This window comes from Phaseolus vulgaris, chromosome 6 (genome assembly GCF_000499845.2).
Source record: "Phaseolus vulgaris cultivar G19833 chromosome 6, P. vulgaris v2.0, whole genome shotgun sequence".
NCBI lineage: Eukaryota > Viridiplantae > Streptophyta > Magnoliopsida > Fabales > Fabaceae > Phaseolus > Phaseolus vulgaris.
The window spans coordinates 19,571,904-19,591,610 of NC_023754.2; the positions used below are offsets into that span (position 1 = coordinate 19,571,904).

General features: G+C 34.2%; 4 protein-coding genes across 8 annotated transcripts; 2 read left to right on the forward strand and 2 right to left on the reverse strand.

The window, feature by feature from the left end:
* Positions 1–321: 321 nt before the first annotated feature.
* LOC137831612 (FLUCTUATING-LIGHT-ACCLIMATION protein 1, chloroplastic-like) lies at positions 322–4,249 on the reverse strand. 2 transcript variants are annotated; one of them, XM_068639359.1, is made up of 8 exons: positions 4,060–4,249; positions 3,264–3,643; positions 2,885–2,990; positions 2,285–2,340; positions 1,609–1,770; positions 1,336–1,419; positions 752–865; positions 322–659 (listed from the first exon to the last, which is right to left on the reverse strand). In XM_068639359.1, exons 2-8 carry the CDS (start codon positions 3,624–3,626, stop codon positions 537–539), a joined length of 1,008 nt encoding a protein of 335 aa, XP_068495460.1. In that variant the 5' UTR covers positions 3,627–3,643; positions 4,060–4,249; the 3' UTR covers positions 322–536. The 2 variants fall into 2 exon arrangements, with proteins under 2 accessions (XP_068495460.1, XP_068495461.1); XM_068639360.1 differs by having other exon boundaries at positions 4,037–4,235.
* On the forward strand, positions 4,132–5,522 carry LOC137831614 (uncharacterized). Its single transcript, XM_068639361.1, has 2 exons — positions 4,132–4,563; positions 5,257–5,522. The coding sequence occupies exons 1-2, from the start codon at positions 4,357–4,359 to the stop codon at positions 5,323–5,325; spliced, it is 276 nt and encodes a 91-aa protein (XP_068495462.1). The 5' UTR covers positions 4,132–4,356; the 3' UTR covers positions 5,326–5,522.
* Positions 5,523–7,934: 2,412 nt separating this feature from the next.
* Positions 7,935–8,863, forward strand: LOC137831616 (uncharacterized). Its single transcript, XM_068639367.1, has one exon. It carries the CDS (start codon positions 8,051–8,053, stop codon positions 8,588–8,590), a length of 540 nt encoding a protein of 179 aa, XP_068495468.1. The 5' UTR covers positions 7,935–8,050; the 3' UTR covers positions 8,591–8,863.
* Positions 8,864–11,852: 2,989 nt separating this feature from the next.
* LOC137831615 (auxin response factor 8-like) lies at positions 11,853–19,446 on the reverse strand. 4 transcript variants are annotated; one of them, XM_068639363.1, is made up of 15 exons: positions 19,178–19,446; positions 18,739–19,076; positions 18,407–18,522; positions 18,154–18,252; positions 17,994–18,050; positions 17,747–17,902; positions 17,584–17,668; positions 16,718–16,808; positions 16,463–16,627; positions 16,254–16,376; positions 15,591–15,666; positions 14,671–14,818; positions 12,819–13,816; positions 12,550–12,740; positions 11,853–12,387 (listed from the first exon to the last, which is right to left on the reverse strand). In XM_068639363.1, the coding sequence occupies exons 2-15, from the start codon at positions 18,779–18,781 to the stop codon at positions 12,210–12,212; spliced, it is 2,526 nt and encodes an 841-aa protein (XP_068495464.1). In that variant the 5' UTR covers positions 18,782–19,076; positions 19,178–19,446; the 3' UTR covers positions 11,853–12,209. The 4 variants fall into 4 exon arrangements, with proteins under 4 accessions (XP_068495464.1, XP_068495467.1, XP_068495465.1 ...); XM_068639366.1 differs by having other exon boundaries at positions 18,407–18,519; positions 19,178–19,397; XM_068639364.1 differs by having other exon boundaries at positions 18,407–18,519; positions 18,739–19,446.
* Positions 19,447–19,707: the final 261 nt, after the last annotated feature.

Genomic DNA, 19,707 nt, shown 5'->3' on the forward strand with positions numbered 1-19,707 from the left:
ATATAGTTAATAAATCTTGATCGATTTAAGTTTAGTTAAAAATTAATTAGACAAAAATAATTATTATAAAAATAAACTAATTTATTATTATTTTATTATTATATATATAATACAGCATTATTAGATTAAATGATAGTGTGCAAAAATATACACATTTTTATACCCTTTAAATTAATTTATATAATTTTTAATATAGGCTAAATTTCTTTAACTATTTGCAGTTCAATTGCAAGTTTAATCTCTATTAATGGTCGATGTAAAAATATTCATTGTCAAACAATCAAAGAAAATGCTGGATATGACTTAAAAAAAAACCTGTCCTTGCAAGACAAAATATAATTGGATAACAAAGTACACATATTTTACATTGTTAATGCAAATCAAGTTCAAGTATACAATTAAATGTAAGAAACTAACATTTAAAACCTAAGAGCACATTGAACCTATTTTATATAGATTTTTAATTTTAGAACCTGAAAAGAAAAGTTCAAGTTAGGGAAATAATTTAGCACAGAAAACGTGATTAAGCATTTGTTTCATTCATGTTTCTTAACAAGATAGGTTTTCATGCAATTTGCTAATTGAGGATAGTCTTCAAGTAGTTGTTGCTTTGAAAGAGTCTCATCCTCATTCTGTGGGGTCCACATCACCTTCCCAGCCTGTAAGAAAATTGAACTTGTTGTGATTACTGTTGAAGAAATGACACTGATTAAAGTATAGAAATGGATTAATTTGATGACTGATGTCTTACCAATAATTTGCTTGAGAGAACGGTTCTAAGCTTTTGTAAGGCCTTCTTCATATCTTCATCTCCGTATATGGTAGGAAGCTTATGTGCTCCTTTAGCAGCTACCAAGATGGTTATCTGGTACAGATACGTCAGAAGTATAAGAACAAACAATGCAATTTTTTTCATTTTTGGATTTTCAACTTTAACTAGAAAATGGGTTTTTCAATATGCATGTTCTGGATTCAGTTTTTTCAATCCAAACATAAAATGTGCGATGAGACAATTAGGAATGAGTAAGATCTTGAAATATTTTCCTCTTCTGCTATACGAGTGGATAGTGCTTACAAATTAAACTTAGGAATGAGTTACAGTTAAAAATATTTTCAACATAAAAGTGAACTGATGTATCCAATGTGAATAGTGAAATCCTCCACTTGTGCCAACCTATTTGTTAGATGATATTAAGCAAGTAAGGATGAAAAATTTGTGGAACTGAAGCACTTGAATATTTTATGCTTAACTTACGAGTGAAATTAAAGTTTATGCTGGTATACAAACATAATACTAATTAGGAATAATACATGCAGAAAGAGATCATACCATACCACTATGTACTCGTTGCCAAACCCGTTCAGAAGTTTCTCTTCTTCAAATATATTTCTTTCCTCTTTAATATCTTTTCCATCAAACTGCAATAGAATATTAGTTGTTTATATCTCTATTGGTGATATTAGATGCAAAACTAAGATTTTCCTTACAGCTGACATTGAAGTAGATAACACTTTTTTTGCAAAGTTGCATCACAATAACCACTTTGCATGTGGATTCCAAGAAATTGAAGTATATTTTAGACTAGCTTTTTAATAATCAGACCATACCATTGAGTTTTCATTGTTTAGCTCATCACTCTGGGTGCTTGTGTTTCTCTTTTCTGCTTTGTTCAAATTAACTAATGTTTCCTCATCAAATTTCTTCCTTTCTTCATTTGATAGTTGATAATAGCATTTCTCCCCATCATCTTTACTCTGCTTTAGATCCACCTGCCAAAGATGGTTCATTAGAGATTACCTCTTAACAGTCACAATTTCCTAGCTACATAAAATTTGGATGCATATATTTTAACTAAAAACCCAACAACTGCTAGCTATACAAAACTTGATGGTTTGGTCCAGTACAAAGAACTGAACCGAAGTTGATAACTGTTTGCGAAAACTCAATCATTTTCAAGAAATGCTTCAGTTTGTTCTATGAAAAAGGTTGGGCTTGTTTTTTAATGGAAAAAAGGTTCGGTTAGGCTCTCAATCAATTTGATTCAATTCAATTCTTTCGAGTGCCTCTAATTTGTTTATGGTTTGGTTCAACACAAAGAATTGAACCGAAGCAGTAAATGATTCTTCAGAATTGAACTGAATTATTTTTAAAAATGGTCAGGTTCAATCTTCTATAAAAATGATTCAATTTTTATGCTTCGGTTTGGTTTAATTTGTTTAAAACTCCTGCTTATAACCAACACCTACTATTGAAATTTGGCCGTGGGAGAAGGAATGGACTTACAAATGAATATCCTGCTGTACAGTGACCGAGATGTCCAACCAAACAATGTATTGTGTCTGTTACATGTTAAATACTAAGTACATCAAATACAGATCCTTGTATAGATAAAGAAATGTTCAATGTTAGCCAAATCATAGAAAAAATATAAATACACAGCCTCAATAACTTTGACACTCGATTGTAATTATAACCATAGTTTGTAGAATTCCAGACAAGAAACTTCTTAGGTGCCCACTAACATCACAAAAGACATTTCCTAGGAGCACAAGAGCACCTTACTCACCCCTCAGTCATATTCATGTACATGTTTTTCACTCCTTCTAATCACAGTAGTTTCTAATCTACCTTATTTTATGAATACCTATACACTGAGTTAATTTGCTTCTTAGGGACGTGCAAGAAGCATTATTCCCAAAATATCAGTGCTTATAAAGTTTATCAGCTACAACCAGTAACCATGGCTAAGGAGGATTCCTCAAGAAAAATGCAACCTCCCTCCATCAAATCCACACCAACTGATAAAAAAAACATAACACTACCTATTTTCACATAGGTTCAACAAAACCATATAAAAATGTAACAAGAAATTCATGAAACTACCTGTCAATAGATATGTCAACCCATCCCGAGACGATATATCTGCAATTTCTGCAATCCTAGTTAGATCCCTTTGTATTGAGCTTCCCTTCCCACCCGACATTGCAACCTACACAAGACACAACAAAATAAAACTAAAAATAAACTCAAAACAAAAAACATGCGGACCAATAACTATCATAATGCATGCACTCTCAAACTTCATAACAATATTAGTTCAAGCCAAAAATATCAAACTAATAAGTGAGAACACAAGAGGGAACACAAAAACAAGCATTATCCTAAATCTAAATTCCATCAAACATTTCTACATTCTCAGTAAAACTCATTATTAGTCATTGGAAGTAGTTGAAGAAGGATAAGATCAACACAAGTTACCAACCTGAAGCTTGAGCACAGTAACTGAATTACCGTTCTTGTTTTTATAGAATCCAAACAAAAACATAGCCAACATGAAAAATAGAAACAAGAGAGGCACTCCAGCGTGACCTCCCTTCGCATGCTCAGTGTCATGAGAAGAATCACGATGATGCATCATTCTGTATGACTCTGAATCCCTAGTGTAAAAGTCTGAGGATGATGAATCAGAATCAGAATCAGAATCGAAGAAACTTCCTCCCACCACACCTCCGGAGGAAGCCGAAGCCATGTTAAGGGTGCAAGCCAACAACAACAAGACAAACGATGCAACAGCACTAGCAGCAACATATCTTCTCAACAAGGCCATTTGTCTTTCTAATACCATACAAATTGAATCAAGTCCTGCATTAATTAAATATGTTCAGAGCAAGAACTTTCTAATTCTGCACGCAATCACATCAAATATTAATCCTAATGAATAAAAATGAGGAAAAATGATGCCCTATGAAGGGATGTGTCCAAGATTGAGGATCTCAAACCCTTTCAATTCCGACAATTAATAGTCAGATAATCTCAAACAAATGTCAAACGCAATAGTAGTGGAAGCAATTATCATATGCCCATCAACTCATCTTATATACATATAGATAGAATATAATTAGTGAGAATATAAATTGAAAATGCAATAATTTGTATACAATTCATAATCATATGGAATCTATTACATATATGAACACGAGATGAAAAGTAAATGAATAGATTTCATCACTTTACAACATTATCACAATACTTTACCCAATGTCTAGTTTTCTACACACCTTAAGTTTGTAGAAGAAGAATAATCATAAACAACCAATCTGAAGAATTGTGTTTGTGGGAATAAATATGAGAATTGAAACTCTGATTTCAATTATTAAGAAAAAGGCATAATTTAAGGTCACAAAATACTTGGATGGTCAATGGCGGTGAAGAGAAGAAAGGTACAAGAATTGATGAAGAACAAAACGCGAAAGGCTGTGCCGTTTTAAGCCGAAGGAGAAATAGAAATATTGGGCCGGTCCAGGAAGTACCGGTACCCGACCCGGATCCGTTTGAAGAGAAACATTTTCACTTTTATGGTTCTTTTCTTTGACAAGAGAGAGAAAGTGTTGAGTTTTGAAAGTGTGAGAGAGAGAACAGCGATGGCAAGGCGAGGCGAGAATCGGAACGAGTCGTGGTTGACTCGGGCGGTTGTGGCGGTCTTCGCCTTCGTGAGACACGCTGAGTTTGAGATCCTCTTCTTTCTTTTCTTCTTCATTGCTTATCTTCTCTTCAAAGACATCGTGAGTTTCCATTCTAACCTTCTTCTCTCTCCTTTCTCGCCACCCATTTCTGCAATTTCCTCAAATTTTCGTTATTTTCTATGTGGTTAAATTGTCTTTGGTTTCATATTTTGACCATGAAATCAAAATTAGCTCAAATTGTGACCTTTGGATCTCAATTTTGTTTCGAATTCAATTTTTATGCATGATTAGTGATCAATCCATTGCTGTTATTGATTTTTTTTGTAATTAACTAAATTATGATTCTCGTGACTGAATTATTTGACTAAATTTTTACCATATCGGTGTTGTATCCTTGATACATTATATAAAAGGGTTATTGTCCTTCGTACTTATTTATGGAGTTCTCTGAATAGATGCACATGCGTGGAAGAGATCTGCGGAATTTATTTGAGCTTGTAAAGTTGTGCTTAGCTTGTTTTAGCAAGTTTATTGGCGAAAATTTTCTTTTAAGCTTATTTCCACAAGTTTTATGGTCAAATTTAAGATACAAATCCTCATGTGAAGAGAGTTTATTGAATAAGTGCTTTTAACTAGGCTAGTTAGCTGAATGCATTCCTAAATGATTGGCAGCATGGCATTTTTCTCCATCTGAACTCCATTTCCCACTACCCCTGCTCCATTGATCGCATGTTCTGTGTTTTTTGCCATTGAGTTATAATTTCTAACAATAACTGTTTGCTTCAATTGCAGACATCAAGACCTGAATACAATCAACTGTTTGTAAAGAAGCCTGGTGGACCAGAATTTTGGCCTTTTTAGAAGAGTTTATGTTTGGTCTGGTTGGATGTCTTTGTCCATAGAGGTATTCTTAGTACGCCATGCAATGATTTGTGGATTTCCCTTTTGTATTTGTATCTAAATGTAACTTCATAGGTAAAACATGTGAAACTATAAAATTTGTACAATTTTCTGTTCAAGTTAGTTATAGCAAAATCAAGTATAAAGGTTTGTTTTTATATTGCTGTCTCTTTATATCTACTTTCTTTTTCATTCAATATCTCCTTCCCCTAGCCTAGGATGGAAGTGTTGTGACCAACAATCTCAAATCTGGTTTATGGTACTTCATATGTTCCTTAATCCTTCTTATTTTGGATTAGATGACTCATCTTGAAGTTTGTTCTGTTTCTTCAACGTATGAGTTTCATCGTTTTCTAGTTTCATCTAAAGTAGAATTCGAAAGATTACTTTTGATTTTTAGGGCCAGTAATCGAACCATTAAATCTTTGCTTGTAAGTTTATGTTAACCATTTTCCCTACCATTATCTATCTATTAAAAACTTAATCTAGAATGTATTCTTATAAAAATTGTCTACCTAACAACTTAATAATGGAGATTTGTTGTAAGAAATTTTCATTACCGTTTGTTTGTTTATCCAAGTTGAAGAAGCAACTTCAAATTCTCTTTTGTAATAGATTTTTATCATTATTTATTAGTTTATCTTATCCTGACGAAGCAAGAGCCCTCCTTTGCTATGAACAAATGATTTCAATCTGTATATGAGAGGAGGTTTTGGTGCTGCTTTTCATTTTAATAGCAAACCATAGAAGGTATTAATTGTAGGTTTTTTCTTAGATGACTCCTTCTCCAAAAGACAACAAATACTTCAGTCCGATTCTGAGATGGGCAAATGCAAATAGTTCATACTAATCCATACCACTTAACTAAGACTTGTTCGAACAAAATGTTTCTTGTAACAAGTTAAACTGGATATAAGATTTATTTTAATTTCTCATTGTTGAGTATGATTTTTTTGTGGGTCGAGTACGACTACATATTTTTTATTTATTATTTCATATTAGTATAGTGTTGTTGATTATTGGAAATTAATAAAATTGTAAGACAAATTAATTAATTTGTGATCAAACTACCATAACATCACTTATGAATTAGTAGTATTTTGTTTTCACTTCTATACTTATGGATACACAAGTCTAATTTATTTCATATATTACTTTAATCTTTTTAATTTTATTTCATATCATACTTTAATTATTTTAACAGTATGTTTTCTTCTTTACTTTACTTGCTATAAATAAATAAAAAAGTTCACATTATTTTGCTTACAATTTGAAGAGATGAAATGTTTTCTTCTTTACTTTCAGTAACTAAAAAAAATCACATGATTTTGACAATTAGAAGAGATGAAAAAAATTTCAATGATCTTATTAAGTTTTTTTTTCTATTTTTTTCTGTATGTGTGGATTAGAAATTATGCAGATTAAGACACATAAAATAGTTTACAAATTTATATAAGTCAATCTGACAGGATTTACTTTTGATGAGTCAATTATGAAATGAGTCAAATTGAAATTGATAAACTGAGATTACCACAAATAATGTTAAAAATGCAATAGTTTGGACATTATATACTGTATTCTGCATAGCATAAATCTAACAAACTATTATTGAAACAAAATATTTAATTGATAGACTTGTTAATAATTTATGAATTATATTGTCCATTATTGAATGATATTTTATTATATTGGTCATTCAGTTCAAACATGAATCACGTCAAAACATAATTTGGATACATGACCAATTAATATAAGTATCTATAATCCTTAAAAAAATTATAAATAAATGAGGAGAAAAAAAGTAATGATTATTTCACTATAATACAATGTAATTTAGACATATTCTCATAAACATTAAAATGTATTTATTCATGAGATATTAAGAGTTGATAGAGAAAATCCGTTCTTGTTTAACTAAATAAGAAGATTAATAATTTAATGTTATTAATTACGTGATTAGAAGAATAGTTAAATAATACGATTTTTTTTCTTACATAAATTTTATCCCTTTGAAAAATAGTGGGATATATTTTTTTTTCTCCTATCTCTATTTTTCATTTTTCTCCTATTTTACTCTTTATTCCTTTTCAACATGTATATCTCTTCCATCTATCAAACAAAACACTAAATCTAATATTTCTATTTTTATTCGCTATATTTTTTCCTTTCTTATAATTTTTTTACTCTTTACTATCTATCAAACACATCAAATTGCGTAGTAATGAATTACCAATTAATTTGTTATTGGAATCTACAATTTTCTTCTTCTGCAAACTTTGAAAAAACTTAATTTATCCTCATATATATTTTTAAAAAAGGTAATGTCATTGAATAAATTAACTATTTCCATTTTCTATGATTTAGTCAATAAACTTTATTAAAATTGAAAAGAATTAAAGCAGTTTTGTACTCTAGAAAGATGAAAAATCAAGTTTTCAAAGACAGAAAAGATGAAAAATCAAAAGCAGTTTTTTTTTTATAATTTCATAAAGGGTAATTTAATTTATAGTTAATTACTATTTGACTTGTTATTGGAAACTACACCTTTAGGAAACTCACACCATATCACCTTCTTCGTCTTTAGTTTTTTTCATTATTTTCTTATCTTTTCCCTTTCCCTCTCTTCTTCTCCGTCACACCAATATCTCTTCCCATTTTCTCTTCCAATTTCAATTTCTCGTCCCTCATGGCCCGTCTGGCGATCTTCACGGTTTTCCTAGTCGCCGTCATCCTCACCCTCTCCGCCACCTCCGCGACGGCGCGTCCCTGCAGGACCTTCATAATCTCCTCATACTCCTTCCGCAACCCTAACTCCAACACCTTCGCAACCATCACCGAGATCCGATCCTTCACCCCTCTCTTCATCACCGACAAACCCTCTTCCTACGACGTTTTCTTCCCCCACGCGCTCCCTCAACCGGAGCGCGTCAACCCACGCGCACCTCTAGGGTTTGCCTCCGCGTACGACTTCACCTCCCTACGCGACCGCACCAAGGACATCCTTAGCGTCGCCCTCGCACTCCTTTTCGGCGTAGGTTGCGGTGCCCTCACGGCCGCCACCATGTACCTCGTCTGGTCTGTCTTCTCCACGCGCCACCGCGCCGCGGCCTACGACGACTTCTCCTCAGACGAAGAGATCGAGTCCCCCAAGAAGTTAGGATACGTGAAGATTCCGGCCACCGAGACCGTTGCCGCCGCTCCAACGCTTGCCAAGGGCTCAGTATAAAAACCCTGAATGTTGAGATTGGGTATATCTCTTGGTAACCGTGTGGGTGATGTTGATTGTTAATAATTATAGGTGAATTTAACAGAGAAAGTGTCGAATGCTGCAAACTTTGGCCATGTATTTGTGTCTGGTTCTTCTATGTTACATGTTTACTTTTGAATTTGGTGTATTTCCGTTGTTTTAGTTCTAATTGGCGAACCATGGTGTTTATGGCGTTAATTATTACCTTGGATATGGAACTAGTCGTGATATATAGTAGTATTTATGTATTTACTCACGGGTTTTATTTGGAAGCTTTGTTTTTAATCATTATGTTTTATGTAGGTTCTGCTGATTTCTGATTACTTTGTCTCAATTTTGGGTGTCTCTGGGTGAATGTTTGCATAATTGACCCAGGTTGAGTTCTTCTATGATTGATTTTGAATGAAATTGATTCTGTTTGTTATTGATTTTGGGGTGAAATCTGGGGAAAGGGTTTTAAATCTGATTCTAATGTGCTATGGTATAATATTGTTGAGTTAATGTGATTTTAAATGGCTCAACCCGAGCTAATGGTATTTCAATGTCATTTTGGATGACTAAACGAGAATATGTTACTTGTCTGGTGGAAATGTTTTAATTCTGTGTAGAGGATTTGGTCAGATCTGGTATAATATTCTTGAGTTAAAATGGTGCATTGGTCACTGTTCTTAATTGGGTTGCTCTTGTTTTCTTCCGTGAGCTTCTTCTGCATTATTTTGCATCCATTGAATGATTTTTTATCTTGTATTTTTGTATTAATATTGTTGAAATCATGGAGTTTCTAAATTATGATGTATCTTGTGAATGTTGACTCTTGTTGGTAGTGCTAGACAATTGAATTTTCAAAATCAATTCACTCAGGAGAATTTGCACATTGGGGCTTAAGTTAATACTTTGTCCTGAGTATTTGCACCAAGTTAGATTACAAGATGATAATGTTTGGTAAGAAGGATTGTAGATTGATTGCGGTAGTATTTTTGCCTTCCATGTATCCAGTTTTGCTGAATAGTTTGTCAATATCAACAGCATCTTGAAAATAATGCAAGCAATATTTATTTTAGTTTTGGTTATATTGTAGTTATGAGGAAAACTGCAGCCTTGTATAATGTTATTGTTGTTGTTCTGTTCTTTTCAACAGTATAGGAAATCAGTGAAGTCTTGGGTTTGGAAGGTTTTTGTAGTTGATATTTGGTTTTCTGCAGACTTGGAATTAAAAGCTGCAATGATATAATTTTATGTGCTATACTTTGTTTGGATGAGTCAGAAAAGGAAAGAAGTGAATTTGAGGGAAAAGTTAAATTGATTGAATTATATAAAGGTGATTGAAAATAACTGAAAATATTGTAATAATAAAAAAAATAGAGAAGGATATTCATAATTGGTCATAAATTATCATGTTCTTGATTTTCGAACAAACTTATTTAGAATATATGAAATATAATTGATTATGATTATAAACATGATCGGTTATGATTACGTTCGGAAACATGATTGATAAGGAGAAGGACTGCAAATCTACCAAAGAGGCTTTTAAAGATAAAATTGCTACTTCTTTCGGGACGATCTTTGAAGAGGCGATGAACTTCTCTCTCATGAATCCTTATAAAATTGTAGTGAAAGGAAAGTTGGTTGAAGAACATTTTCTTTGTTTTTTATTTTTCTTTTTTTGTTTTCCTTAACACTCAGTTTGATCAATGTAATCTTTTATATATTGTGCACAATGTATTAATTTTCTCTTAATTCCTACTTATTTACTTTCTTTAAATGTGCGTTTTTGCTAACCATAAAATATAAAAAATCTTAAGAAACATTGATAACTTAACAAAATTTCTTGTACGATTATGCAACTATTATTTTGATCAGCGTGTTAAGAGAATTTTTATGATAGTTATTTGTTATATGATATGAGCTAAGTTTTACAAATCAAGGATAGCTATAACTGAGATAAATAGTTAAACTTACTTCTATCTAAAGTCGTTCAAGTAGAATGGTCAATTTTAGTTTAGTCTAAGACTGAACTCTTATTTGTGTTAGAGTCGTTCAGGTGAAATGGTCAACCTTAAATCGATCTAAGGTTAAATTCTAATCGTGTTAAAGTTGTTTAAGTAGAACGGTCAAGACTTAGAGTTATTCAAGTAGAATAATCACCCTTAGTTTTGTCCTCCATAAATCATTATTTGAGCTAAAAAAAACTCGAAGATGGACTTTAGGATCCATAGACCCCACGAAATAAGTGATAGTTGGCAACATGTAACATGGTGACACTAGTTTGACTAGGATCTTTTGATAGAAAGGTTGGGTGTCAAGTGGAAACTATGATGGAATCTGACTTCATCTTTCTCTGGTGTAGTGTTTGTTGTAACTCGATATTAGTTTTATTTACTTCTTCATGGACTTTCATGACCTCTTCGAGTTGTCAAAAATTTCCTTTCGATTTATTTTTCTCCACTCTTCGTCGGGCCTCATTGTTCCCTCCCTACAAGTTTTCCATAATTTGAATGAAGGATTTGCTAGGGGGTAGAGGTGTATTTTTGACGACTTCTGGTTGGACTGTCTGTCTGTGATTCCTCATTGATAGATAACAAAGATTGAAGTGACTCAAAATAAAGAAAAGTAAAGGGTTAAATTACAGTAACTTTCTAAGGTTTTGTTAAACTATTTCTTAATTGAAAATTTGCAGCAACATTAATTACACTAATCACTTCTACGATTTTGTTAAATTATTTCTTACTTTTTTCATATTTACAGCAACTTTCTTTACAAGGATTCACATTTCAATACTTTTCATGCATTTAAGATTAATGCAAAAAAAAAAAGGTTTAGTTAAACGATTTTTAAATAATTAATAGAGATAAGTATTAAGACCAAAAAATAGATGTTCATATAATTTTGCAGAACTTCAAAGATGTTTATCTATTGTTTAATTCCCTGTTAACAACTTATTATCAGTCATCATTCCCGCTAACTTTCGTATAAAAACTTTAGTACCCAAAAATTGCATTTGCATAATCCAAACCCGAATACAGAAAAATGTTTAGTTACTACATTTTATCACAAATCCACCGATAAAATAGAGCCAGTAAGAATTGCGTAGGGAGCAACTAATTAGAAAAAATATATATTAAAAGGTTCAAATATTTGTAAGAAACTCAACCCTGCAAAAACTCTATGTTGCAACAACATGGTAACATTTAAGAGACATCTCAATGGTTTATGGTAGGTGATGATTTTGATGACAATATAGTAAAATAGTAAAATGCTAATACAAATGCCATTGTAGAATACAGAGACAGTTCAAGCATAACAGCCTTCTCTTTCCTATCTAGAGTACATTAGTTCATGCAAGAGTTTAATAAAATATTATGCTAAAATAGCAGCAACACTAACTCTAGCTTGCAGTGCCCCATGTTCAAATTGGCACACAAGCATGTCCTAAGTTTTTTTATCATAAATATATATTTTTCCAATGCTGATAGAAACAATAAAAGGTGGTGAAATGGGGGAACTGATCCTACACAACATATTCCAACCATAGTAATAAACATGCACAGAAATTCTCTAGACCATGGAGCCCAGAGGAATGCATGTTTCAATTATCTCAGTAATCAAGTGAGCCAATTGATGGTGGTCCAGAAACAATGTCCTGAGACTCAGCACCAGTGCCATTTAGCCTTTGTCCTGAACCTAGAGCAAGGGATTCCACCGCTTGTTCCCCCATTTTCTGAATGTCTTCAGGTGAAAGTATTTTGATATACCAAACATTATTGACGAATGATCTACAATGTAAAACACACACCATTGAAGAAAGTGTTAATAAAAAGCCAAGTGAAAAAATTTAGCATAGCATGCTTTTTAATTAAGAAAAAAGGGATGAAATATTTCAATCACAATGCTAGCTCATTGAGTAAAAAACTAGCACAATTGAAACTGGTACTTACTCCCACGGATCGTCTCCAAGGAGAAGAACATCATTCTCCCTGTCAACGAACACAAGCTGCCAGCCTGATCTAGGAGGGTCTTCCAACTTTCCCTCAATTCCAAACATCTGAGCCAACTCCTCGCGCAGTTCATGATAGCTGCTGAACCGAGATATGTCAAGTGAGCGCCCAACTGACCCTGATTTGTATACCTGTTAAATGATAAGATTAAAAACTTGTTTAAATATAAATAAGGGCTGAAAAGGCCACAGGATACTTGAAAATCCTACCTTCACAAAGGTTTGAGTCTGGTTTTGCGGGTCAACATGCCCTGCACTTTGCAACAACTCTGATGAATCTTGCATGCAACCAAATAGAGAACCCTGGAAACCAGACTCCCCTAATGGCATTGTTGATGAATTAGTATCCGCAGATGAGGTACTGTAACCAGGGACTGTGGTCGGAAGAAGAAGGCCAGATGAATCGATATTGACACCAAAGAGTGTAGAATTTTGGGTATCTGAGTTAAGATGTGGTAGCACCATTGCAGAATCTTTTCCAGAATATTGCACAGTGCTTCCATAAGCATTGACCTGCATAGGTGCATACTTTTGAGTCCATTGCTGTTGAGGTAACTGTTCACTGAGCAAAGACGGACCACTCCTTGATAAATTCAAGAGATTTGCACTTCCTTCTGGACAAAGTGAACTAAGCATGTTTTGTCCGGGGGAAACTGAAGCAGGGAACTTCATGCTCGAATCCAAGAAATCTGGTTTTGAATATGATGGTGAAGGAACACCAGAGTGTTGTCTCTGAGGGAGCTGATCACTTGGAATTAAGAGCGGGTCTTGAAAAGAATGTTGCTGCTGTTGTGCTTGGACTTCTTGATTGTTGTGTGGTTTCTGAAGTAGGTGCTGAGAGAGGTTCTCTGTCAATACATGGGCCTGTGGCTGCAGCATGTTAGAAGACACAGATTGTTGAATTGATTGCTGTGGCTGAAGTTGCAAAGGAGAACTGCTGTTTCCTGATTGCTGAAGATAGTGGAAAGGCTGTTGAAAATTCATCATTTGTTGCTTCATGAGATATCCACTACCTAGATTCTGCAAACCAGCTGCCAACATGGCTTGGTACTGTTGATTCTGATCACTTCCTAGTAAAGTGGGATCCATTCTCTGCTGCATCCAGGGCAACATACCACCTCCTTGAAAATTTAGGGAATTGAGACCTTGGTCTCCAGGTCCACCCCTCAGCCACATCAGCCCATTACTTGCTTCATCTCTACTACCATCTGTAACAAGATTTAGTAAAAAAAGGACACAAAAGTAGCAGCTCAAAACAACCGAGCTCACGACACCGAAAGTTGGATCAAGTGACTAACAGAACAAAATTTAATCATCAGGTATATATATATATATATATATATGCACACAAACGTGAGAGTGGGAAAAATATGAAAGCTAGAAAACTAATTTGGCTAACTTGATTTCCATTTATAATATATTATCATAATTTGAACATTTATTAACATAGATACAACATTTTATCCCAAAAATATAAAAAAATAAATTAAAAACCACATTATGCTTGGACAGAACGTTGACACTATTGAAAATGCAAAATTTCCCCATTAATGCGTGGAGGGAGGAAGAAAAAGTTAAAAATAAATTTAAATGTTTATCAAATTTGTTCAGTTCAAACCTAACAGCGTAGAGAAAAAGAACTAAGTATATTTTAGGCTGTCTCAGTTTGTTTAAGCATTTAATAATCCATAAGTTTTGAATAGATAAGATCCAAAAAAGGATAGGATGTGTCTTGGATATGTAACTCAATATAAACAATACAGATAAGCACATGGAACCAAAATGCCATATTTAGGATACTTGCTTTTTAGATCACTAGGAATAATTTCATTTTTCTCCAAAATTTGAAAATTTCAGTTATATAATCTACAACGCCAATTCATGCCCCATCAAAGTCCCAAAAAAAAGGATTTCTTCACTGTTTTGGGAGGATACTTATTCATGCACCTTGCCATCCCCCTTTTGGAGATAAAAAAAAATGAAGTCGTGTCTCACTAACAATCTAGTGGGTAATTAGAACAAAATCTATAAATAAAATAAAGCATTAAGAGAATAAAAATACCATGCAGAGATGAGGAGCCAGGATGCCATGGACGTTTCAGTCTAAGGGGAAATAATGACGGATACATAGGGAATGTTGTTAATGGCTCAATTTCCCACAGAGACACTCGTGGTTGTCTCTCCCCAGCTGTTGATTCATCCCAACCAACCTAGCACAGCAGAAAAAAAATCAAGCAATAGCTTTTGTTTTAAAACATCTAATGAAATCAATTACTGATACTTTTAAAATGCTATTGCCATAGTGAAGTTTTTGGTACGATCACAAATGAAATGACCATATAGTTTTAGGTTTTAGGGTTTAGGGTAACATTCCCTTATTTATCTAGTAGTAATAGTAGTAGTAGTAATAAAAGGAATCAGAACAAAAGCACATGATAAGAGAAAATGAGAAATAAAAGATAGATTTGAATCTTTAGCTCCCTTCCCTGTGTATCAATCAAGCAACACGAATCTACAATGGCTTTTCAAAAACAAATTAAGTTGTTCATAGCGTTAACTGACACTTTTCTTAATTGAACCTTCATTTGTTAAAGTCGTACATAAGCCTTTGATTAATAGTATAGTTATTTTTTCTTTCATTTAATGGTGGATAGGGTAGGAGGAACCACAGATATTAATTTCAATGTTCAACATAAGCTCTGGTGCATCGAAGGGTTATTTCAGGTGATAGATGAAGATAAAGGGAAACTAATACTACAAAAAAGATGAAGGCGATATTACAGACACTGCAATAAAACTTATGGTTTGATAAGAAGGAAATATCAAGTTATATGAAACAGGATTATATACTACAATTAAATCTGGTCAAATGTCTAAAATGACTGTATCCTCATGCAGAGTATATAACAAAGGAGCATAATTGTGGATCAGTAATTATTGCTATATAGTCTTTTGACTACAGTGCAATGTGTTCTTCCTTACCTTGACAGAGCGCCAATGAGAATTCGGCCACCGAACAGAATCCAAATCACTTATGCCAGTTATTGTACCCATATACCTTCCAAAACAAAGATGACATATTGTTAAGTAAAGGAGGCAATTGTATGGCATAGCATTACCAGAGGATAATATTTTTCCACTGGTCTCCACTGTCTTCAGATTAAAATCCAGGTTTTTTTGGCTCATATACCAAAATAAAGATAATAATGGTAATTAAAAGTAAACTTAAAGGCAACACAGTACAGTTCCAGACTTCCCAAATTTAGCAACTGCTCTAAAGTTTTTTCTCTCACATTCTCTTAGGGCTAGCCAACTATGCATTTGACCTATATGATATTGCTCACCGTGTCATTTGCTACACATCTTTATTAACTGGGCAAGACTCAAATTACAGACTAGTTCACCAAGAAACTTGCATCTATCTATACTATACATCCATACAACATATCAACCTCATTATAAGCAAAGGCAAGCTACTACTATCTTTGTTTATTTAAGAGGCACAGGTTCTGTATCATAAGTATGTCTATCTCTGAAAAATACAACTAACTGGTCTAAGAGGCAGAAGAAATGTCTCGATTTTCAAGAGCAAAAATACTAATGGTTGCTTAAGGAAAAATAAAAACTACTGATGTGTGCAAGTACCTGCGGACACCTGACTCTTCAGTCTCGAAAAGCATCCTGAAACGCATACCAACAGAAATACGTGTATGGTACACAGCTTTGATATATTTTGAAAGTGGTATGACGAACTCAGATGGACTAGCCCTGCCAATGATGTAACTATTAAAAAAAAGCATTATGATTACTTGAAAAAGAATTTCATGAGTAGAAACTTAGACAACATTTACAACCTTGGATTATAAAACACGGTAAAACAGCTATTAGTGGCTGCAGCATGGGCAGCAGCTGCAAGAAGTCCAATGTGCATGCTATCACTGGATAGAACTGATGATGGCATTACAGTTTGTGGTCTATTGGCACGACGTATTCCCAAAAGAAGCTGATTCTTCTCATTCCTAAATGTAAAAATACATAGGAAAAGCAAAAAAGAATCAATCTCCAACATTCACGGGGGCAAGAAATATCGCTTAAAGAGGTTAAAGTACCATATGAAAAGCACAGAATCTCCGGCCACGAGTCTCTTGGCACTAACAAAAATACTCCAGCCTGTAGTAAGAAGGTGTCGTTTTGGCTGTCCTGAAATAATATGAATGCAACATATCGTGTGCTTGTGATCATGTATGAGTAGTAAAATTAATAATGAGACTAGTACACATCTCCAATTTTAACAACTGCGTGCTTAAAGTTTAATGCTACTGTTAAAGTAGAATGAATGACTCAAACCAAAAAATAAACAGGCAAATTCATGGCATAAATATAGGAAACGAAAAAATAAATCATTACTGCATTTACTGGCCCATTTTTCTCTTGCATGGAACAACTAGCAATTACCAAAATACTAAGAAGAGGATTGACATGTGATCATAACAGTTGTATTGATACAGTTGACAGTTTGCATGCACATCAGTTAAACTTGTGAAAAATATAGAAGAAAAAATCTAGCAAGTTGTAACAAAAACCTATCTAACACGAGTACAAACAGGTGGATTCCCATTTCTTATGCCACTTATGATAGGCTACACTAATCTGTACCTCCTTGTACTCTTACAATGTTTTTAAATAGGTCCCCCTTATAGTTAAAAAATTATAAAGGAGTAATTGTAATTTCAAACATTTTAAATTGAGTCTTTGTAGGGGCCTGACATAATCTAGATCAGGGACCACATTGCAGTTTATATAACATACAAAAACTTATTTGAAAACTACTGAAAACAAGTATAGGTACTTTTCAGATTAAAAAATATTAAGATCTGCTAGAGAGTGATGACTACTAAAGTGCCTTACCCCAAAGTCTAATGCAGAGTACCTAACAAGATCATACACTTGAATCAATAAAGAACTAGAATCCTACCCCGAAAAATATGCCGAAATTTCCATTCAACATCATGGAGATCCCTGGCAATCAGTTCCTGAGCCGGTGGCTGCTGTGAGAAATCCTGTATGGCGCACAGATATAAGATAAATGCATCTATAACCAACCAGAGCCAAACACAAAGGTAAAATATGAACCCTACCAGTGGAGGGAAAACTTTCTCAGCAGCACGACGAGGAACAGAGAATCCTCCATGTGTACTAGTATCACTGGCTGTTAACGTCTTGCAAAAATAATTTGATGGCTGCTTACTAGGAATGCCCAATTCCATAGGAAGAAATGTATCTTTCTGCTCTTGCTACATCCAAATTTAAAAAAAGAAAGCTCAGTTGCGGAACCATAGAGGTTCATAACACATACACTGAACTCATCAAAGAACAACATGATACCGGAGTCAATGGCTGCAATGTCATTTGAGCATACACTTCATCCGTTTCAACATCTGCCTGAAAATTAATACATGTGCAGTTCACTGAGGTTACTCTTAAGAGCAAGCAGCCATACCTCAGTCATCAAACATATCTAAAAGGAAAAACATAGTTTACCCACATGCATTGTGACATTGTGTAGTTGACAAATTAACTGGGGTGGCAAGCTAGGGTAATTGGGAATGTGTCCATCAATTTCTCTGTTAGTTGTGGCAGCAACCTGGAATCACCATTCAACATATCCATCTCAATTTCTATTTATAGAATCATTTGAATTGGTTTCAATTCAAGTTTACATGAAACACTCTATTTCTTCTGTATTATACAAATTGACGCAATCTATAGTAGAGTAAGTAGTCAAAAAAAACAAAAACCTGCTCACTATGACCCTGAGGGAAGTAAACCACACGAGTCCCTGCAGTTGGTAGGGACACCAGGGGCCCCGCGCATGCATGCCATAGCTCAGAATTCAAACACTTCTTCTCCCCTACTAACCATCATTACTCACACATCAATCAAATTATCAAAAAGGGAAAAGGAAAACAAAAAACGCACAAGCATGTTCAAGCAACACAAAAGGGGTATGAAAGGGACACCTTACATTTATATACAAGTATGACAAGAAGGCACACTAAGAGCACAGAATGTTAGCTCAATTTAAAAAATATGAAAAGGTAAAAAGAGAGAATTGGAATAGAATGGATACCTTCAAGTCCCTGCTGCCCCAAACCTGATGTTGAAAGCTTCATATCATCAAGCTTTACCTTCTTTTATTTTTCTCTTTTACACAAAGACACTAGTATACCAATCACACATGAAACCCTAGCTCAAAGCCACTACCCTCAATTTGCTTCAAGCCATTGCATAAACAAGCATTCCCCAACAACACCCTCCTCCTCCACCATGATGCCAATGCACTCACTCCATAGCGCGCGCACATAAAACCCAACAACCTTAAAACAATCAAACAAAGCCCAAATCCAAAGACCACAACATCCCAACAAATTCACAACCACTCTAGAACCCCAGAACACAAAAACAGCCCTGCAGACTCCAACAACAACAAAGTTTCCTTTTTTAAAATTTTTATTTTGCTCCTTTTTTAGCAAATTTCAAAGCAGAAAGCAAACCCAATTGGAGTTAACCTGCAGCAACGGTGGCACGTTCCCCGAGATCGCCATGAAAGCTGAGAATGAAGTGTGACGTTGAAACTAAAGGCTCTCTTTTGTGGCCTATCACTTTCGATGGAGACCCAAGTCAGGATTTTTTGGCTTTGAACCAATGCAGAGATAGAGAGAGTGTGATGAGAGAGGAGAGAGAAAGTGACAGAGAGAGAAAAATATAAGAAGAGTCTTTGCCATATATAAGGGGGTCCCGACCAAGCTGGACATGCTGCAGTAGAGAGAGAAAGCGTAGGAGAGAGAAAATCCATGTTAGAGTGTTATGGGCGGATGAAACCATCTCAGCCGTTGGATCTTCCGTACGTGAAAAATCTGGACCGTTATTCGTTGTGATGTGACAGCAGGCATGTGCCACCATCCTTCACCGGTCACTGTCAGAAGTACGGAGTATATAGAGAAAATATTAGTACCATAAAATAATTGTTATTTTTTACTATTATCATTATTATTAAATATTTTTGAAAAAAATAAAAATATCGGTGTAAGCGCGTGCT

What these genes read in the sequence shown, in the direction of transcription:
- LOC137831612 (XM_068639359.1), bottom strand. Translation starts at nt 3,626, where the DNA reads ATGGTATTAGAAAGACAAATGGCCTTGTTGAGAAGATATGTTGCTGCT. An exon ending in GTTGACATATCTATTGACAG is followed by an intron (nt 2,341 to 2,884) that starts GTAGTTTCATGA and finishes AACATGTAACAG; the next exon opens with ACACAATACATTGTTTGGTT. An exon ending in TTGGCAACGAGTACATAGTG is followed by an intron (nt 866 to 1,335) that starts GTATGGTATGAT and finishes TATCTGTACCAG; the next exon opens with ATAACCATCTTGGTAGCTGC.
- LOC137831615 (XM_068639363.1), bottom strand. Translation starts at nt 18,781, where the DNA reads ATGAAGCTTTCAACATCAGGTTTGGGGCAGCAGGGACTTGAAG. An exon ending in CATTGCAGCCATTGACTCCG is followed by an intron (nt 17,903 to 17,993) that starts GTATCATGTTGT and finishes ATTTGGATGTAG; the next exon opens with CAAGAGCAGAAAGATACATT. An exon ending in AGAAAGTTTTCCCTCCACTG is followed by an intron (nt 17,669 to 17,746) that starts GTAGGGTTCATA and finishes TGCGCCATACAG; the next exon opens with GATTTCTCACAGCAGCCACC.
- LOC137831616 (XM_068639367.1), top strand. Translation starts at nt 8,051, where the DNA reads ATGGCCCGTCTGGCGATCTTCACGGTTTTCCTAGTCGCCGTCATCCTC.
- LOC137831614 (XM_068639361.1), top strand. Translation starts at nt 4,357, where the DNA reads ATGGTTCTTTTCTTTGACAAGAGAGAGAAAGTGTTGAGTTTTGAAAGT. An exon ending in ATCTTCTCTTCAAAGACATC is followed by an intron (nt 4,564 to 5,256) that starts GTGAGTTTCCAT and finishes CTTCAATTGCAG; the next exon opens with ACATCAAGACCTGAATACAA.